Source organism: Balaenoptera musculus, chromosome 15 (assembly GCF_009873245.2).
Source record: "Balaenoptera musculus isolate JJ_BM4_2016_0621 chromosome 15, mBalMus1.pri.v3, whole genome shotgun sequence".
Lineage (NCBI taxonomy): Eukaryota > Metazoa > Chordata > Mammalia > Artiodactyla > Balaenopteridae > Balaenoptera > Balaenoptera musculus.
Genome location: NC_045799.1, coordinates 13,630,737 through 13,650,716, shown reverse-complemented (window position 1 = coordinate 13,650,716; position 19,980 = coordinate 13,630,737). Strand labels below are relative to the sequence as shown.

Below are 19,980 nucleotides of genomic sequence, written 5' to 3'. Positions count from 1 at the left end.
TATTCCCATTTCAGTAAATGAGAAGACAAGGCACAAAGAGGTTAACTTGCCCACAGCCTCAAGGCAGCAGCAGAGCTGGCACTTCACTATGTAATTCTGAGACAGAAAATAGATTCACGCACAGAAACATCCCCCTCTTACAGTCCTGGTCATTTAACCATTGCTAGGTTTCTTCCCATGAAAGCAACAATCTTGTTTTATTCAACCTCAAATCCCCAGGGCCCACTTCGGCATCCATAATCTGCACAAATCGATGAATACATCCCAATGAATCCCCGCTGAAAAGGTATCAGACCTGCTGGGCATCCTGTTTCCTCCAACGCTAGGAGACTTGACCTCATAGTACACTAAAACACCTCTCATTTTTTTAAGTCAGAAGAGTAGCTAGCCTGCAGCAGAGAATTTTAGAGCTAGAAGGTTCCTAAGACAAGATCCAAGATGGCACAGACTTTTGCATCTAGTTGACTGGTCCTGGCTGCTGAGGGAGGGTGGAGTCTGCCAGAGACTGTGCACTCTGTGAAGGGTGCATAGTGACCAAGTACCCAAGTCGCAGTGGGCAGTGGGTAGGAGGGCAGCTGTCTCTCACCACAGACCTAAACCCATTCTTTTACAGATGAGAAAATTGAGACCAGAAGGGAGCATGCCTCAGCCACACAACCACCTCCAGGCAGAGCTCGGCACTGTCCTACGGGCACAGCCTAGGAGGGCAACACCCTCAGGCCACATGGGCAAACAGTCCTAACGTGTGAAAAACGAAATCCAAAGAAAATCCCCAAATCCTAGAGCACGGTATCTTATCTGGGTCACTGCCCTTGTCCCCCAAAGAGATCTGAAAAACCCACTGGAAATTTCTGCACAGGCCCACTTTGAGCTGCCCTTCTTGTCCTATGCAAATGACAGCCGGAGCAAGGCAGCTTGCTAAATGCCAAGCACACCGGCAGTTACAGCCTCTGTCCCCCGGGTGTGGACGCCATTCCCAGTGGCCTTTTACCTGCTCTTTATTGTTATTGTTCAGTAAGCCGGGTTTCTTTTTCTTTTTAATGGGGCTTGTTGATGTGTCCTGTGGCGAGTGGCCATTGGAGGAATGCGGAGGGCTGGGGAACTTTCTTTTCTGGGCTGTTCTCTCTGTGGAGCCAGGATCTGAAAGAGACACACAGGACCACATATTTTAAAGCAATCGGGGAGGACTAGGCCCCGCGGGAAGGGGGTGTTAGGGACACAACCCATTTTGTCCCCAAACCTAATGCCATTTTAGTGACCTTCCTCCTAGAGTATACTTCCCCCCCACCCCCCATCTTCATTGCCTGTCTCAGAGGTCAGTCGGTCTTTCTTTAGCCGACGTAACATTTCTGTAAAAATTTTAATTCGCTGCCAAAATATAAAAATTAAGAAACTTCAAATAATACCCTAGATTTGGGGCTTCTATTTAAAAAAAAAAAAAAAAATCAGGGCCTGCAGGGCCTTATGGGACCAGATAGAGCTGAATACCAGCCAGCCATTTTTTAGATGGGAAAATGCCCCCCATTTTGTCACAGTCCCCACCCTTCCCTACTGTGTCCCTGTTGACGAGTCCATGACCCAGCTGCCGTGAGCTGTCACACACCCATGCCTGATGGCAAAAGCAGGAAACCATAAAAAACAGACCAAGAAAAGAAGGGCACACACTTCAAGAAAATGAAGGCAAACATACTTCGTGGTGGAAAACAACATTTATTCATGTTTAACAGGTTAAAAAAAGTATAACTGCGTAAAAAAAATATACCCCACCCACCAGAGTCCCCGCGGCCCAGTCACCAGTAGGCATCATGTTTGCGACTCTCCTCCAAAGAGATCAACGCAAACTACATTCTCACCCGATTCTCATCTGAAAAATGCCAACCCCACCCTTGTCAATCAATCCATTCCTTTCTAGCTTTATTCTCCCAGCATCTCATTAAAAGACATACACTTCCACCACCATCCAATCTTCACCTGCGAAGATCTGAATCCATTCCATGCCAGATGGCTGCCCTGTTAGCTTAGGGAGGATACAATGGAATGCCCAGGGGCACCTTCTGTCCTTGAGGAATGAAAGCTACAGGCACCAAAAGAGGAGAAAGCTATGCCGAGAGCACAGGTGATGAGACGGGATGCGGAGTCCGGAAAGATGACTCTCCGCAAAGATGGTCTGATGACCTTCCCTGTCCAGGGTTACCTCTCAGGCAAGTCCCAGCATGCAGGCTGTGCTATGTGTCACAGCCCTTTGTCTGGACAGGAGCTGCTGAGGCAGATCAACAGGGTCCAAGATGGCCACATGCAAGGCCTCCTAGTGGTTTACTTTTGACGGAAAGCTGGAGCATCCTCCAGCAGGCTCATAAAGACAATGGACCACTTTTGCAAAATCCAATCTACACAAGGGAATTCCCCAGGCTCACCAGGCGGACTGCAGGAAAATCCTGAACAAGTGTTCAGGTTGCTGCACTGCGACACAGCCCCGAGAGGAAATTAAATGCTAACCACAGACACCTTGAGGGAGAAGAGACCCCAGAGTCAGGGGACCATCCCACAGACATCAAAACAGCGGCCTGGAGAACCCAAAGGGTTGTCCCAGCAGCACACAACAGCTAGTTAGCGGGAAAATGCACTAAAAAGATGCAGCCTGGGATTGGCAAGTTTCCCCAGAGAGCACCTCCTCTCATTCCCACAGGGATCCTCAGCCCACTTCCCCACCACATGTAAAAACTCTCACTTTCTCTATAGGGTCTTTGACCCAACCATCTCCTCCTAGAAGCACGTTCTATAGACATGGTCACAGTGCAGCAAAGCACGTGCAAGATGATTCAACTGCAGCACTGTGTGTTATATTTAAGACTAGAAAGGACTTACGTGTCCACAAACTGGGAGCTGGCCTGATAACATACTGCGGGATACAGCCATGAAGAAGAATGAGGCACCTCTAGACAAACAGACATATGACAATCTCCAAACTTCTGCATCAGGTTAAAAGAGCAACACATGAAAATACCAAGGGCATTCTTCACAGAACTAGAACAAATAATTTTAAAATTTGTATGGGAACACGAAAGACCCCGAATAGCCAAAACGATCTTAAGAAAGAAGAATAGCGCTGGAGGAATCATGCTCCCTGACTTCAGATTATACTACAAAGCCACAGTAATCAAAACAGTATGGTATTGGGACTTCGCTGGTGGCACAGTGGTTAACAATCCGCCTGCCAATGCACGGGACACGGGTTCAAGCCCTGGTCTGGGAAGATCCCACGTGCCACAGAGCAACTAAGCCCATGTACCACAACTACTGAGCCTGCGCTCTAGAGCCTGCGAGCCACAACTACTGAGCCCGCGTGCCTAGAGCCCATGCTCCGAAACAAAGAGAAGCCACCGCAATGAGAAGCCCGCACACCGCAATGAAGGGTAGCCCCCGCTCGCCGCAACTAGAGAAAGCCTGCGTGCAGCAACAAAGACCCAACGCAGCCAGAAATAAAATAAATTTATCAAAAAAAAAAAAAAAAAGGCAATGCATGTTTAGCACCATTAACAGACTAACACACACAGCCCAAGAAATATGGGGGTTTTGTCTTTCTCTTTTTTTTGTCTTTATCTTTATTTCGTCTTCTATTTTTTCCTTTTTTGAATTTTTTTTGAAAAAGATGTTTTATATATATTCTTAATTTACATAAGCCTAAAATATTCCTGGTTGAACACAAGAAATACAAGCTCTTAATGGAGACCGGTGGTTGCCTCAGGGGAGGAGAGCTTGCAAAGGGTGGGGGAGGGATTATTTCCCACCATGTGCCCTTATTTATCATGTGCCTGGACTACTTTATCTTAAAAAGGAAATATTTAGAAGGTTCAGCGGCACAAAAAAAAGCAGCAGGTGCAAACCAACGTCAGTAATGAGCAAATGACAGAGACCTGATTCAGGATAAAAGATGTTGCCAAATGGACAAACTTGGGGCTGATCAGCGTGAGCGTGCAGACCCCAGGAAGGAGTTTGGGATTTGTTCTACGTGGATCTGATAAACCCAAGTAACTCTGCTCAAGTGTCAGAGGATAGGCATTTAAGAAAAGCGTTTTGGGGGCTCAAAGGAGATGTGTCCCAGAAGAAATGGCACCCTAGCCAGGCAAAAAGGGAAAGCCATTGGGCCAAGGTTTTGATTTCACATGTATTATTCCGTTTGTGGACAGATTTTGAAGGAGAGCACGTGAGCAACGTCAGGCCAGTGGAAAGCTAGAAACAAATTCAGGGAAAAAAACAAGTAATGCTGACCCTTGAACAACACAGGGGTTTGGGCTTCGACCTCCACACAGTCGAAAAATCCACTGCTATCTCTGCCTCAAAAACAAAGGAACTGATAAAGGACTCACCCAAGGGCGGGAAGCCGAAGCAGTCTGGACAGAATCAGGACTCAAACCCTAGATTTTTGTGACTCCACATACTGTGGTCTGTAATCAAACACAAACTTTCCCCTACACTTAAAAGATTGGTCAAATGAAAACACAGATCCTCTATTTACTGAAAAAAATCCACGTGTAAGTGGATCAGAGCAGTTCCAACACGTCTTCTTCAAGGGTCAACTGTAGTGTGTCGATGTTTCTCAACGGAGCACTAGTGGATTTTGGCAGGGACGGCTCCTCCTCGTTGCCAGGAGCCCCCTCAACCTCGGCCCCCTCCCACCCACTGCCATTGATGCTTCCAAACACTGTGACAACCAAAAGTGCCTCACATACTTCCCAATCCCTCCCAGGAGTGGTACTAGCCTCCTGGAGCACCGCAGAGCTGGAGCATGGGGCACAGTGGACGAATCCCACAGCCCAGCCCACACCTGGTCAACCCCTGGGGCCAGAAAGGTCTCCAGCTCCTCCCACTGCAGTGTAAGTCATTCACCTGTGGCTGAGATCTCCTAGGATGATGGTTCCCCAAGTGCTGTGCTCACACAAGCAGCAGCAGTATCACCTACGAATTTGCTAGAAATGCACATTCTCAGGCTCCAGGCCAGATCTACAGAATCAGAAACTGGAATAGGGCCAGGTGATCAAGGGGTTTAACCAGCCATCTGGAGGATTAAGGTGCACACTAATTCGAGATGCTCTAGGGTGTATGTGTGGGGGATGGAGTGTGAGTTCCCCAGCCTAGAGATTCCTGCTCACCTCCTCTCCTTCCTCATCGCTACCTGTAGGGTTGGTTCAGAACCCAGGAAGCAAACGCCAAGCAAGGAGGCAAGGACAAAGAATGAAAACAGCTAAACACATGACCCCAGGGACACATCTGTAAAACAGGAGGAGAGATGGAGAAAAGGAACAGACCAGTTCTTACCTGGAGCCCATGAAAATGCTTCAGGGCCCCATGATCCACATGCCAAGGTTCCGTACGTGGATGCAGTTTCTTGGGAAGAGGGGCCATAGCCTACTTCACCTTCTCACAGGAGACATCAACTCTAAAGATTAAAAAACTACAGGGCCAGAGGATCGTAAAGTCTCTTTTAACTTCGCAATTCTTTAATTCCGTGTGAAAGCGGGGCGGGGGGATCCCTAGAAATGAATATACTCATAAGCCATTGAGCGCTAAGGAGACAGTTTTACCTAAGGCCACCAGGAAACGAAAGGGCAGCAGTGAGAGGAGGGGTCTGCCCCAAGGCTGCCCATACCTAAGAGGGTCCTCAACCCTCTAGTCTGAGCAAAAGAGAAAAACCCCAATTCCACTGCTGGTTACAAACACACCGACTCCCTCCAGAGTTAATGAGCGTTCAGTGGCTGTATCCAAGGGGTAGAAATTTAATAGATTCCACAACAGACACATCTGTCAACAGCAGAGGCTTCCACTGAAGCCTCTTAGGGAGAAAAATTGAGAAATGCTGGCTGGATTCAGTGTCCTTCCCAGATATGAGACAGCAGGCCAGCATTCTAACTTAAAAACCTACCCACTCCAAAGGAGGCTAGGCCTCTGCTGGTGATAGAATGGTGGGTGGGAACCTTGCTGTAGTCATGGTAACAAAGCTGCCTTGAGGACCTTTTCCAGAAAGCTGAGTCAAAGGTTTTGTGGGGTTTTTTTTCCTCCTCTCTTTAATGATTTAATTCTGACAGGTACATATTTCTAAATGCATTTCATGTATAAACGTGAATGATGACACACAGCCACTGTACAGTGAATCACCAGGGAAACGGTTCACCCTTGATGTGAAAGGCCCTCCTGGCAAGTAGCAGGACCTGGGATTCTACAGGGCTGGCCCACCTCCTCCATCCCAAAATAAGTCTGGTTCTGAAGGAGTTAACGTGGGCGAGGGAGTAGAGCGGTCGAGAAGAAAAGGCCAGAGCAGTGACTCAGGAAAACAGCTTGGCATGGAGCAGGAAGCAGCAGAATTTTCCCCTCCCGTGCCATTTCACTGAAATCTTAATAATAGGGCGAGGTCTACTGGGTATTTAGGAACCAAGCATGTGATGACATCCTCCCTGAACCTGTGCCTTGTGATAGGTCAGAAATAATCCCGCTCGGGCCTTCCTAGATGTCCCTTGACCTGTTAGGACGCCTTCCTTCAAGATAACCCAGCCTCTTAGCTTTCCTGAGCCTCGGGTATTAACAGCTAAGATGTTCTTGTATTGCACACAATGCACCAGACCCTGTTCAAAATGCCTTTCACGTCCTTCCCTCTAAGTCACCCACCCAAGATCACACAAGTAGCCGGGCTGGGATCTGAACGAAGGCAGTGCGGCTCCGAAGGCCCAATGGGTGGCCTCATCCCAGGGAGAGGTCTGTCTCAGCTCTGCAGCCCAAAGACTTCCTAATTCAGGGTCTCAAAATGTTTTAGGAGTACACTCTCATTTTGCCTTTTTCCTTTCCAGCTGCAGAAGGTGTGGGCTGTGGGGATTGGAGAGCTCCAGGAACCTGGAGAAAAGTGGAAAATCATGGTGTGTCACTTGCTGATGATGCAAGTTTTCTCCCAAAGGCGCTTCCCAGGGAGCAGATTCACCTCCCGACCTTCACTGGTGGCACCACAGGCTGGTCTACACCACAAAACAGGCTGGGGGGCTGCGCGGCCATCTCCCCTCCTCCAACACTGCTTCCCAGTGTCCATCCATCCAGGCCAGGCACACCCCACCCCCACTCACATCCGGCGCCTGAGTCACAGCACTTGCCCTTCTCCAGAGTCTAGGAAATGACACACCAGTTACAGGGAATTGTCTCCTCCGGAGAGAGAACGGGCCCCAGCTGAAGGCCAGGCACTTCCCCTGCACTCCAGGGCCTGGAGGACCGGCCCTGTGGTGTGTTTTTGTGGGTGTTAAATTTCCTTGATGAGGTCAATGGCAAGATCGACAGGGGCTGAATGAAAAGACTCTCGGTCAGCAGGCCCGAACCAGCAGCCAAGGCCATGGAAGTAGGGTGACCAACCACTGGTTGACTGGAGATGGACAGTCAAGTGGTCACCCTACAGTGAAGTCAGGCCGGGTGGCAGAGGATACAGAGTGGTCAGGACCTAGTCCTGCTGCCACCCTGCAAGCTCTTTAACCTCTCTGTGCCTCTGGTCTTCCTTCCGTCACATGGAGATGGTGGTACCCCGTGGAGATATCCACAGATTAAACGAGTTAATTCATGTGATGCTCTTAGTGTAATACCTGGCAGAGAGGAAGCACTCAATAAACAGCAGCTGTTTTTTTTTTTCAAGCCACACACATTCCTCTTCCTCCTCCTCTTTCCCCTCTGCCTCCTCCACCACCATCCCTCTCCAAAAGCAGAGCTGAGTTCTCCAAAGTGCATGTTAAATCAATGCCACAGCTTCAGTTACGGAAACACCAGCCTATATAAAGTGGAGCCGGGAATCAGCCCAGGGCACGATTTCTCCACGTCCACCGGACCACGCAAAGTCCAGGTTTCTTCCTGTAACGGCCAAGGCAGGGGCAGAGGCCTGTGCGGGCTCGGCCACGAGGACACGCGGGGTAACTGCCAGCCCTCGCCACGGCCTCCCCCAAATGTGACCACACGCTGCTCTCCAGGAGCAGCAGAGCCTAGCGCAGTGCATCATTTCAAGGCGTTTCCCAAAGACACAGAGCGGGTACCTTAACAGACCTCCCTCCCCAGGAATCTCAGGGCCCTCTCCAGCCAGTAATTACATCCTAATGAAACAAAAGCCCGGAATGTCCTCCAGGCCCGGGACCAGAAAAGGAGAGGAACTAGGAGCAAAGCATGGGGGTGGGGAGGGCACATCATTTTTCTTGTCACAGACAACGTCCAAGCCACAAGGAACACGTAAGCGACAGAAACTCTCAGGCGGACAGTTTGCTGACTCGGAGCATCTCCTGGACCCACAGACTCTGGAAAGACGGGGCCGCAGCCTGGGCCTCCCCGGGGAGAGGCTGCACTGGCCTAAGCTGGGCTCCTAAAAGGTCTCCCGCACGTGACTGTGAACTTCCAGATCAGGAAAAGAAGGGCTGGAATGGAGATGAGGCAGTGGGAGGAAGAGGGTCACTCTCAACTTGGAGGAAATGTCACCGTACCAGGAAGCCGGGTACCGCAGAGGCCAAGCAAGCGAGGGGCAGGTAACCCTGGGATGGGGCGCTTACCTGCCATCGAGAAAGCTCTGCTGTTCTGAGGGCCTAGCCTCTCTCTTAAAGAGAGCTGAGGCTCCCACACGGCACGCATTCCTGCTTCCGGAACCTCAGCAGCCTCTCCCAGGGGGAGGAGGAAGCCGCACAGCCGACAGGCTAAGAGTCACCACTTACCAGGCTGACCAGCGCGGCCAGGACAGCCTCACCTCCCTGCAATCAGGCAGCCCGAGGCCCCGCGACGTGCCTTCGCGTCCCTGGCCTTTCGGCTCTCATTTACCACCCTCGGCAGACGGCAGCTCGGCTGAGCTGAAAAGTCTTCAGCGCGAGCACCGAAGAGCCATTTATTTCGCTGATGTGGATAAACACAACAAGCTGCGGTGGTTCTACTCGCCGGAGTGCGCAGATCAGAAGGCGGGTGGAGGTGGGGGATGAAGTTGGGATGGTCTGCATTCTGAAGGTGTTTTGAAATAATTGTTTCCAATTCTCTTTAGTTCTGATGTGCCTCTCCCCGCAATGAGAAAACCATCTTCCCAAAGTACACACACAGACTCAATCTCCCTCTCCCCTCCCCTCCCCCTTTTTCTCCCCCTCCCCCACTCCATCCCTTCCTCTCTCTCTCCGCCTCCCCCCGACTTCCCTCTCTCTCTCTCTCTCTCTCTCTCTCTCTCTCTCTCTCTCCCCCTCCCTCCCAGTAATGCAGAAGTGGTGATTAATGGGCACATTCATATGTAAACGATAAACTTCCAAACTCTCCAGGCAAGACAGAAATTGCTTCCAACGAGGGAGAAGAGGCTGATTTACAAATGAATTCACTGTTTAGGCCTCAACATCTAGAGGCAATTGCCACCACGTAGCCCTTTCTCCCTGCACCTCCCTCAGCTGGGATGAAGCCCTCTGGAAAAAACGACGACATCTCAACAGGAATTTCCTGGTTCCAGAATGCCAAGCTCTCTCTCGGTCTTCACAGAGAGGGGGAGGCCGGGCCTAACTCCCTACAAGAAAAACCGCTGCACCCCACCCACCCGTTCAGCAGGTCCAGGCCCAGAAGGCTTGCATCCGACGTTGTGTACATATCTGAGGCCCTGAAAACTCTGCCAAATCACCACAAAGAAAATGTGGAGAAACCAGTTGCCTTTGGCCTTTACAGTAGCTGGCGGAGGAGCAAGCTCGCTGGAGGAGCTGATTCTAGTGGCTGAAGCCCATGTGCGTTATTATCTAGGCTGCAGGGACTCAGCTCAGGTTCTGCAAAGTTCAGGTGCTGGTGGGTGGCTTTCAAATTCCAATAGGGAGTTACAGCATCAGAGGGACAGTTCAAAAACAAAAAGACTGCCAGCAGCAGCTGAAGCAGCAAAGCGGGCTGGAGAAGAAAGGGGGATGAAGCGGCTGCAGGGAAGGCGGCAGATGGAAGAAGAGGTGCTGCCGCTCATAACCAGGCAACGTTCCCCACACGCCCTGGGCAGGGTCTGGCCTCTCTAAAAGTCACCTTAACGAAGACTAAGAAAATTCTCTAGGAAGACACCAAGGAAGAAGGGACCGGCCCTCTAGTCACCTCATGGTCTTTTTTTGAGAAAGCAAAGATTTGTAGGCCCAGAATGTCACCCAAATTACCCTGGTCAAAAGGATGCTTAACATCACCTGGATACGGAGGTCCCCAGGCTTAAGAGTGCACGCAAGGGCGGATTAGCACAGCCCTTGCAACACACCTTAGATGGAAGCCAAAGCTGGGAAGTAACTTCAACGTCATCCATAGGGGACTGACGCGCAGCCATAAAGTGAAACAGAGAAGGAATCACGTCTTTATGTACTGGCCTGGGGCAAAATCCAAGTGAAAAAAGGCCAGGAACAGAACCTGGGTGAAAAGAAATAGGAGCTGCGTGGGTTCTGGGTTTGCAAAGGCCTGGAGGAACATCCAGGAAATCAGCCAACACTGAACTCCTCTTTGAATTCTTTCTGATCCCTGTCACGTATTTAACTATTTAAGGTATTTTTAAATGACTATGGGGAGAAACGGATGATAACAAGATCTATGGGACTCCCCCTACATGCCAGGGACCACGTCGGCATCCCCAGCCCCCAGCAAGCAGAAGGAATTCAGAACATCCCCCCACCCCGCCCCCGCATTAATCAGGTGCTACTTTTAAGGGGCTCAGGTGTCTAGAACAGTGAAAAACAGTGGTTCTCAACCCGGTCCCCCCCCCCAGGGGACACTTGGCAATGTCTGGAGACATTTTCGATTGTCACCCCTAGGCAAAGAGAGAGAGGTTGCTACTGGCATCGGTACAGGCAGAGTCCAGGGATGCTGCTGAACACCCCACGGTGCCCAGGAGAGCCCCCCACCCCAGAGAATGATCAGGCCCAGGAAATGTCAACAGCACCCGATGTTGAGAAACCCTGGGGGTAAAGAAACTTCCAGCGAGCTGCCACGCAGGTCTAACCTTCTGTCAATACACCACCCACAGAGACATCTGCAACCATTAAGAGGAAAGTAGTGCCTTATGTTTCACCTGGCGGCCCTGACTTCAGATTTCAAAGAGAAGAAAACAATGGGACCAGTCAGTCAACAAATAGTCACTGAACAACTCCTAGACATCTGGGCTCCCAGGGAAGGGCCCTGCCCGCGATGGGAGGGCAGCCAGAAACAAATAATAGTAATAACAGCTACCTTTTGTTGACCACTTATCACCTGTGAGACACTGTTCTAGATACAAATGTCAATTGACTTACTCCTCACCACAGTTCTAGAAGGAGGTAGGACCAGAGACTCCTCATTTTATTGACGAGGAAACTGAGGCCCAGAGAGAAACAAGCCCATGAGGAAGTGGCTAGTAAATACAGGATGAATACAGAATATGTTCAATCTAGAAATACTGAATAAGAAACTGATTACAGATGGACAAAAAGCTGAGCAGGACAAATTCCGGGAATTTGTGAATACACATTAGGGAGAGGGGTAGCCAGGAAAATCTCTCTCCTCTTTCCTTCTCAAACTGGGCTCACGTGATTCACAGCTAATGTTTATTAAGAAGCTACTTTACGAATCCTCCCCAAAATCCCACGAGGTAAGGATGGGTTTTTTTGTTTTGGCCGCGTTGCGTGGCATGCAGAACTTCCCCGACCAGGGATCGAACCCATGTCCCCTGCAGTGGAAGCGTGGAGTCGTAACCACTGGACCACCAGGGAACTCCAAGGATGGTGTTTTTGTACCGATTTCATAGGTGAGGCTGAGAGAGGCAAAATCTTCTGTGGCCTTGAGGCACGCAGGTCAAAGCAGCACGCTGGGGGCTCCATCACAGCTGGGTCCCACTCCAAAGCCCTCCAAACCAGTCAAGTGACTTCCCTGAGTTCCGGGATGCCACCTTGTAATTCTCCATCACTAAGGGCATGTTTGGTGACGGCCACTGTCAACACAGTGCTGTTGTTCAGGGTGTGGGCTCCGGAGCCAAACCACCAGCTCTGAATCCAAGCCCTGTCACCTGCCTGCTGTGTGTTCTTCGGCAAGTTACTTAGCCTCTCTGTGCCTCAGTCAATTCAGCTGTAACTGTTAGAGCTGTAACTGACTCTTCTTTAAAGGGCTGTTAAGAATAAAGGAGGCAATGCGCTCACAGCAAACAGCTCATCAAAGCACCACCAGTTATTACTGGTAGTAATTCTCCTTTAGGGGAAGGAGGCGCCAGGGCAGAGAAAAGACATTAACCCAGAAATCTCAAACCAGTTTCCCCAAATCATTATGCATCTTCACCCTGATTTGCGCCCAATCAGCCCTTCTCAACCGGCTTCTGAAAGGGGTTCAATGATGGGAAATACAAATTTTCACAGGAAGTCCTCCCAGGCTGGCACAAGTTCAACCCAAGCCAGCCTCAAAATCCCCTCAGGGCTTAGGATTTCCTCCCAGATCAAAGCAGAAGCACCAGGTGGTGGCCCACAGACCCAGCCCTACCCTTGCTGATTGACCTTCCACCCCAGGACACCTCCTAATGCCCTCTCCTCCCTACTCAAATGAGGCTCAGGAAGCCTGGGAGAGAGGAGGCCTCAGAATCCCCATAATCTGCAACGTGCGTGAAGAATGCTGAACCCGGCAGGGTCAGGACGGAGGCATGGAAGTGCCTACGTGGTGTCTGGCACATAGCAAGCGCTCTGCAGAGAGCTAGCTGTTCCTCCCCTGCCCACCCTCACTTCTGCCTGTTCCCGATCAGTCCACCCTTCACAGCTGCCACCTTGATCCAAGCCCTGGGACTATTCACTTGCCCTTGCTAGTAGCCTTCTTCAAACCTAAACAAAATAAGCAGTCCCCTACTTAAAACCTGTGAGGACTTCCCTGGTGGTTCAGTGGCTAAGACTCTGCGCTCCCAATGCAGGGGGCCCAGGTTCGATCCCCGCTCAGGGAACTAGATCCCACATGCTGCAACTAAAGATCCCGCATGCCACAACGAAGATCCTGCGTGCCGCAACTAAGACCCAGCGCAGCTAGCTAAATAAATAATAATTAATTAATTAATTAATTTTTAAAAACCTGCCAAGGAGCTTACTGTAGACACCCAGCATCTTAACAGAATCTACCACGCCCCCAGGGATCTGGCCCCGCCCACCTTTTCTCCTCCTTTCACTCAACCCTAACCACAAACAGACTCTAATGAGCCAAGCTCATTTGTCCTTGCTGACTCTTCCATCTAGAACGTTGTATGCCCAACTTTCCCATAGCTGACAACTTCAACTTTTGGCTTACATGTCACTTCCCCAGAGAAGCCTTCCATGGCCACCCCAGTCTCCAGCCCTCTTACGGTATCATCTTAAAGTAGGTTTCTTTCCCCCTTCACTGTGGTCGTCTCCAGCTGAAAATTGTTGGACTTATTTTCTTTTTTGCTGGTTCGCTTGTTCATTGTGTCTCCTCCAGAATGTGACCTTGATCTCAGTTTTTCTGACTTTCTTTGCTGTAGCCCAATGCCTGACACACAGTCTGGCTCAGAGGCAGCCCCCAAACAGACCTCTGATCAGCTAAATGAGAGTGTGAACACTGGAAAATCCAGTTTTTCCTCCCAGGTCTAAGAATTTGTCCCGGCAAACCAAAACCGCCGTAGGGTCGTGAAGTGAACAGGGAAGATTACACAAAAGGGAGCCTGGCCATTCCAGGGTCAGAAAGAAACTAGAGGAGGAAACTCCCTTTTCAACAGGTACTCAGCCATTCTCGTCTCTGGCCTAAAGAGCCCATTTCCCCCAAAGGAGGCGATTAAATGAGGATTTATATCCTGAATGTGATGGGGCCTTGCGGCTAAACGCAATTACTGAGAAACCAAAGGGGGAAAACTCAGGAGAGGGTTTTCTCAGGCCACTCATTTCCTAACTCTCTTCCCCCATCTTCTTGGGGAGAGCTATCGTTGCAGAATGATTTAGCGTTAGAAAAGAGGAATGGGGGCTTCCCTGGTGGCGCAGTGGTTAAGGATCCGCCTGCCAATGCAGGGGACACGGGTTCGATCCCTGGTCCGGGAAGATCCCACATGCCGCGGAGCAACTAATCCCGTGCGCCACAACTACTGAGCCTGCGCTCTAGAGCCCGCGAGCCACAACTACTGAAGCCCGCGTGCCCAGAGCCTGTGCTCTGCAACAAGAGAAGCCACGGCAGCGAGAAGCCTGCGCACTGCAATGAAGAGTAGCCCCCGCTCGCCGCAACTAGAGTAAAGCCTGTGAGCAGCAACGAAGACCCAACACAGCCAAAAATAAGTAAATAAATAAATAAATTTAAAAAAAAAGAAAAGAGGAATGACTTTCTCCAGGGAAAACACTCTCCCCACTGGGAGACCCCCCTACTGTGATGACTGACCATTTAACCAAATTTTTTAGTCCAGATTCTTTGCCCTTTTTTTTTTAAGTTTTAAGTTTTGGGATTTTTTAAAATTCTTTAGCAACACAACTTTATTTATTTATTTATTATTTGGTTGCGCCCGGTCTTAGTTGCAGCAGGCAGGCTCCTCAGTTGTGGCATGCGAACTCTTAGTTGCGGCATGCATGTGGGATCTTGTTCCCTGACCAGGAATCGAAACCCAGGCCCCTGCATTGGGAGCGCAGAGTCTTAACCCACTGCGCCACCAGGGAAGTCCCCACCTTTGCCCTTTTTCTTATCAGACCCTTTTAAGGCTGGGGTTCTCTTTTCCACACCTCCCTTAATGATCGCCTGGACTGTCCAGCGCTGCCCCAGCACGATAAAGCAAGAGGCCCATCACGCAGGTACTTATCCATGTGAAGCCAGCAATATGGGTTCAGCCTCAAAAAGGGAAAGTAAAAAAATGACTTTTCAAGTTCATCTTCCCTCTGTCCCACTCAAAAGGCGTGCGTGGAGAGAAATTAAATCTGCTCTTTCCTGTCTCCACCCTTGTTCCCTCGGGCTTCTCAGAGGGAAGCATCTCACCAGGCTTGAGAGTCTAGAACTGAAAGATATCTGTCAAGCAACTCTCAGCAACTACTAGTATATCTGGTCCCAACCCAAGAAATAGCAGCCTGGTTTGAAAGACGGTCCCCACATTCCTGTGTGGCGATGGGGAGTTACTAGAGGCTGGTTAAGGAGGTGAAAGACAAAAACCAGGTCAGCCTTATTAGGAAGAGGGCCCGAGTGACAGCCGATGAGATGAACCAGTGATGTAGAAGGGAAGCAAGTGCCCAGAAATCATCTAGGGAAACTGACAGCCATGGCCTGGGCCGGAGGTGGCCCACTGAAGGACCCCAGACTGAATCCAGTCCACCCACAGCTGGGTAATTCTTTTAAAATTTAAGTTAGGGCTTCCCTGATGGCGCAGTGGTTAAGAATCTGCCTGCCAATGCAGGGGACACGGGTTCGATACCTGGTCCGGGAGGATCCCACATGCCGCAGAGCAACTGGGCCCGTGCGCCACAAACTACTGAGCCTGCACTCTAGAGCCCATGAGCCACAACTGCTGAGCCCATGAGCCACAACTACTGAGCCCGCACGCCACAACTACTGAAGCCCGTGCACCTAGAGCCCGTGCTCCGCAACGAGAGGCCACGGCAATGAGAAGCCTGCGCACCACAACGAAGAGTAGCCCCTGCTCGCTGTAACTAGAGAAAGCCCGCGCACAGCAACAAAGACCCAACACAGCCAAAAATAAAAATAAATAAAATAAATTTATTAAAAAATAATAATAAATAAAAATAAATTAAAAAATAAAATAAAACTTAAGTTAGTTGTCAATATTTAAAAATTAGGAGAAACTGCATCTGGAAATCCAGATTACTAGCTTCTCTTAAACAACAACAACAAAAAAATCAAGATCCAGGCACACAAGGTCCCCATTTCCACATAGTACAATCCTCCAGGCTGTTCCCCCACCCTTAGCGTGGAACATGAAATTCCCCATTTGCCAAGGTTTCCATCATTCTTAACTGTCAAGATAATTAAACGTAACCTTGAAAATCCCTTCAAGGCAGAGTAAAGCATAGAAGGGCACAGGGTAAACAGAGGGATAACAGATAAAGGATACTTTGCTAGAATGGCCAAGATCTAGACAGTTCAAGCCCAACATGGTATACACATTTGTTTATATTTTTCTAAGAGAGAGGGGAAAAGTATATCAAACTGTTAACATAGGTTACCTGGCAGAGAATTTTTAGCCCCTTTTTTGTAAAATTCGTTCAGTTTGTTGCCAGGAGATGCACTGATTTTATCATTTGAAAGGAAAATCCAATAAGCCATTTTCTTCCCTTAATTAGTTTCTATTTCTTGGGAGAGAGTCTTTATTCAAAAAGCATTTACTGAGCAGCTACTTACAAATCACTTACCTCACATTAAAAAGGTCAGAGAGACCTGGTCCCCTTACCAGTTTAGGCGAGGAGACACACACGGAAATGAATTCGACAGCAGAGCATTTTGAAGGCTGGGGAGAGGGTTGCCCAGCACATTCTGGGTTATTTTCCCCCAGCCAATGTGCCCAGATGCCAAAGGGCCCGGCAGAAAAAGAGGTTCAGTGTGGCCTGGATAAGAAATGCCAACTTGGGAAGATGGGAAGATAGCTGTGTTCTCTCTTTACATAACTTTTCAAAGAAAGAGCAGGCCCAGGAGAATCTAATCAAGTGAAACTTAAGACACCGATACAGTAATTTTTTGAGCATGTTCTATGCTGTGCCAATCCGTGGCTAGGTGTTTCCACCTACTGCATCCAGCATGACATATTAATATATGAAAGCTGTAGTGCAGTGGTGTCCAACAGAACTTTCTGTAATGATGGCAGCATTCTGTATCTGGGCTGTCTAATATCTGTGCAGCCTCTGGGCACTTGCTATGTGGCTAGTGCAACTGAGGAAGGAATTTTTTTTTTTTTTAATTAATGTAAATTAAAACAGCCACATACATCTAGTGGCTATCTTATCAGACAAGCATAGCTATAGAAGCTCAATATATAACAGACAAGGGAGGAAGCCTAGCAGGCAAGCAGCACCCTTCAGAATCCTCCCCACCCACCCCTACTGGAGGGATCTTCAAGGCGTAATGATTTGATGTCTAGAAATGTGTACGTGGACTTGCCACCTTTAGCCTAGCTTGGAAATACTCAGACCTTTAGGATGCATGAGAATGTCTGATCAGAGCTGATTACTGTCCTTTCCTGGGCAATTTAAGGGACTTTCCGGGTGATTACTGTTTTGTTTTGTTTGGCAATGCCACGCAGCTTGCAGGATCTTAGCTCCCCAACCAGGGATTGAACCCGCGCCCTCGGCAGTGAAAGCTCGGAGTCCTAACCACTGGACCACCAGGGAATTCCCCCAGGGCAATTTCAACTTTGGAAGCTAAAGAACTCCACTGTAGGAGGTATAAATGAAGGCTCTGAAAGAGGGGAGCCTGGATCCCCAAGGATGCGGAGAAGCCAGCGGGAAGGCAGGTCCTCAGGGAGAGAAGCCTGGAAGGATCTACAGAGGTGTGACCCGGCGAGGAGCAGGAAGGAACCTGGCACATCACAGGAGCAACATTCGGGCCTGGCAGGCTGAACAGGAGGGCAGCTTCTGCCAGAAAGGACAGATGGATCAGGGCCTTGAATCTCTGCTCAGGACTGGGGTCGTCTTCAGGAGCCACTGGCAACCCAAAGCGGGCAAGCAAGACAATCGCACTTGTGTTTGGGAAAGGGCCCATCAAAAATGGTCTTAGGGACTTCCCTGGTGGTCCAGTGGCTGGGACTCCACGCTCCCAATGCAGGGGGCCAGGTTCCAGCCCTGGTCAGGGAACTGGATCCTGCATGCCAAAACTAAAGATCCCGCATGCCGCAACTAAGACCCGGCGCAGCCAAATAATTAATTTTTTTTTTAAGTGGTCTTAATACCAGGGGAAGGAAAGAAATCAGAGGGAAGGGGGCCATTTCAAAGAGTACTGTGTCCCTGGGGAGGAAAGACAGACAGGCCACCAATAATCGTTTCAGAGAGCAGACATTTGAGCTTGGGTAATTATTTCCACGCACCGATGATGCTGGAAACAAAGCCATCCGCTCCGGCTGAAAGGCTGCTTTTACATCCTTCTCCAGGAGAAAAGTTCTGTCCGGACTTCCCTGGTGGCACGGTGGTTAAGAATCCGTCTGCCAGTGCAGGGGACACGGGTTCGATCCCTGGTCCGGGAAGATCCCACATGCCGCAGAGCAACTAAGCCCATGCACCACAACTACTGACCCTGCGCTCTAGAGCTTGCGAGCCACACAACTACTGAGCCCGCGTGCCACAATTACTGAAGCCCGTGTGCCACAACTACTGAAGCCCGCGCACCTAGGGCCCGTGCTCCGCAACAAGAGAAGCCACCACAATGAGAAGGCCACACACCGCAACGAAGAGTAGCCCCCGCTCGCCGCAACTAGAGAAAGCCCGCGCGCAGCAACAGACACAGCGCAGCCAAAAATAAAATTAATTAATTAATTTTTTTAAAAAGTTCTGTCCATCTGGTAGACAAAGTCAAATCATTCACTCATTCATTCAAAAGACGTATTTATTGTGCACCAACTAGAACAGGCACAGTGGTAGTAAAAGGGGCACAGGGGAAAATGAGATGCGCAAAAACAAAAGGCAGGACCCACCCTCATTTGGAGCCTTCGCATCCAGCGGGGTAGGAGGTTAGGAGAGAAAGGAGAGGGGAGGATCTTCCTTTTGAGGACCTGGAAGATCAGTGTGGCTGGAGTGGAGAAAGGGGGCCATGGAGGCAGGAGGCTGGAAAGGTGGGCAAGGGCCACACATGAAAATTTTAGGACTTTGATATTCATCCTAAAACCAAAAGCAAGCCCCTAAGAGTTTAAAGTAGGAGGTAGTAACCGGAAGAGAGGTTCCTTTTAGAAAGATTGGGAGGTGGGGCGGAGAGAGATGGGAGACCAATTAAAAGACTACTGCAGGGGCTTCCCTGGTGGCACAGTGGTTAAGAATCCACCTGCTAATGCCGGGGACATGGGTTCGAGCCCTGATCCGGGAAGATCCCACATGCCGCAGAGCAACTAAGCCCGTGCACCACAACTACTGAGCCTGTGCTCTAGAGTCCGCAAGCCACAACTACTGAAGCCTGTGCGCCTAGAGCCCGTACGGCACAAGAGAAGCCACCTCAATGAGAAGCCCGCGCACCGCAACGAAGAGTGGCCCCCGCTCGCCACAACTAGAGAAAGCCCACGCGCAGCAACAAAGACCCAACACAGCCAAAAATAAAAATAAATAAAATAAATAAATTTATTTTTTAAAAAAAGACTACTGCAGTTCACTGGTGATAACCTGAAGAAGAGTGATATTTATGATATATTATTTTAAGTAAATGACACAAAAAGGCAAAAGTACAGAAGAATCGAGGATCAGTCCCACATCCCTGGCCTAGCCAACTGGCAGAGTCCTGGCTTATTCATCATAGTGGAGAAGCAAGTGTTTTGTTAGGGGGTGGTAGGGAGCAGGAGGGAAGGTGGATAGTGAAATCGGTTTTGGACACATTGAGTTTGAGACACCCATGAACAACAGGTAGGGCAGTCAGGTGGGCAGCTGGCCTTCTGCATCATGACTCAGGAAAAGTCTAGGCTGGAAGTAAAATATTTGTGAGTCATAAAGCCACAGATGTGGGCAAGATCACCCAGGAAAAGAACGTGCTGGGCAAGGGGAGGACTTTCAGCAACTCCAACATTTAATGGAGAAGAGAAGGAGCCAGGGAAATCGAAGGAAAAGCACCGGAAGCGACAGTTTCCAGGAGAAAAATGATCAGCAAGGTCCAATGCCTCTGTGAGATCAAGACACGGCAGTACTGACACCATCCACTGGAGTCTACAGGAAGCCCAGTGATAACCGTTAACGTGGAGGGTCTGGGTGGAGCTGGCAGGACAAAGCAGGAGGTGAGGAAACCAAGATGTGAGTACAAACACTCCTCTTAAGAAGTTTGGCTTTGAAGGGGCCAGAAATAGGAGAACTGCTAATAGGAAAGATGCAAGGTCAAGAGAGGAAA

General features: G+C 49.6%; 1 protein-coding gene across 17 annotated transcripts in view; it reads right to left on the bottom strand.

The window, feature by feature from the left end:
• ZMYND8 (zinc finger MYND-type containing 8) overlaps window positions 1-19,980 on the bottom strand; it is a 131,455-nt gene that overhangs the window by 91,887 nt on the left and 19,588 nt on the right. For 13 of the 17 annotated variants that reach the window (XM_036825486.1, XM_036825491.1, XM_036825492.1 and 10 more), the window contains one exon: window positions 992-1,140. The exons of 1 other annotated variant lie outside the window; for it this stretch is intronic. In XM_036825486.1, the coding sequence (XP_036681381.1) occupies window positions 992-1,140 (149 nt within the window). Of the gene's footprint in view, window positions 1-991; window positions 1,141-6,660; window positions 6,682-8,555; window positions 8,650-8,714; window positions 9,058-19,980 lie in introns of those variants that run through there. 3 more of the 17 variants (XM_036825502.1, XM_036825487.1, XM_036825504.1) reach the window with 3 other exon arrangements.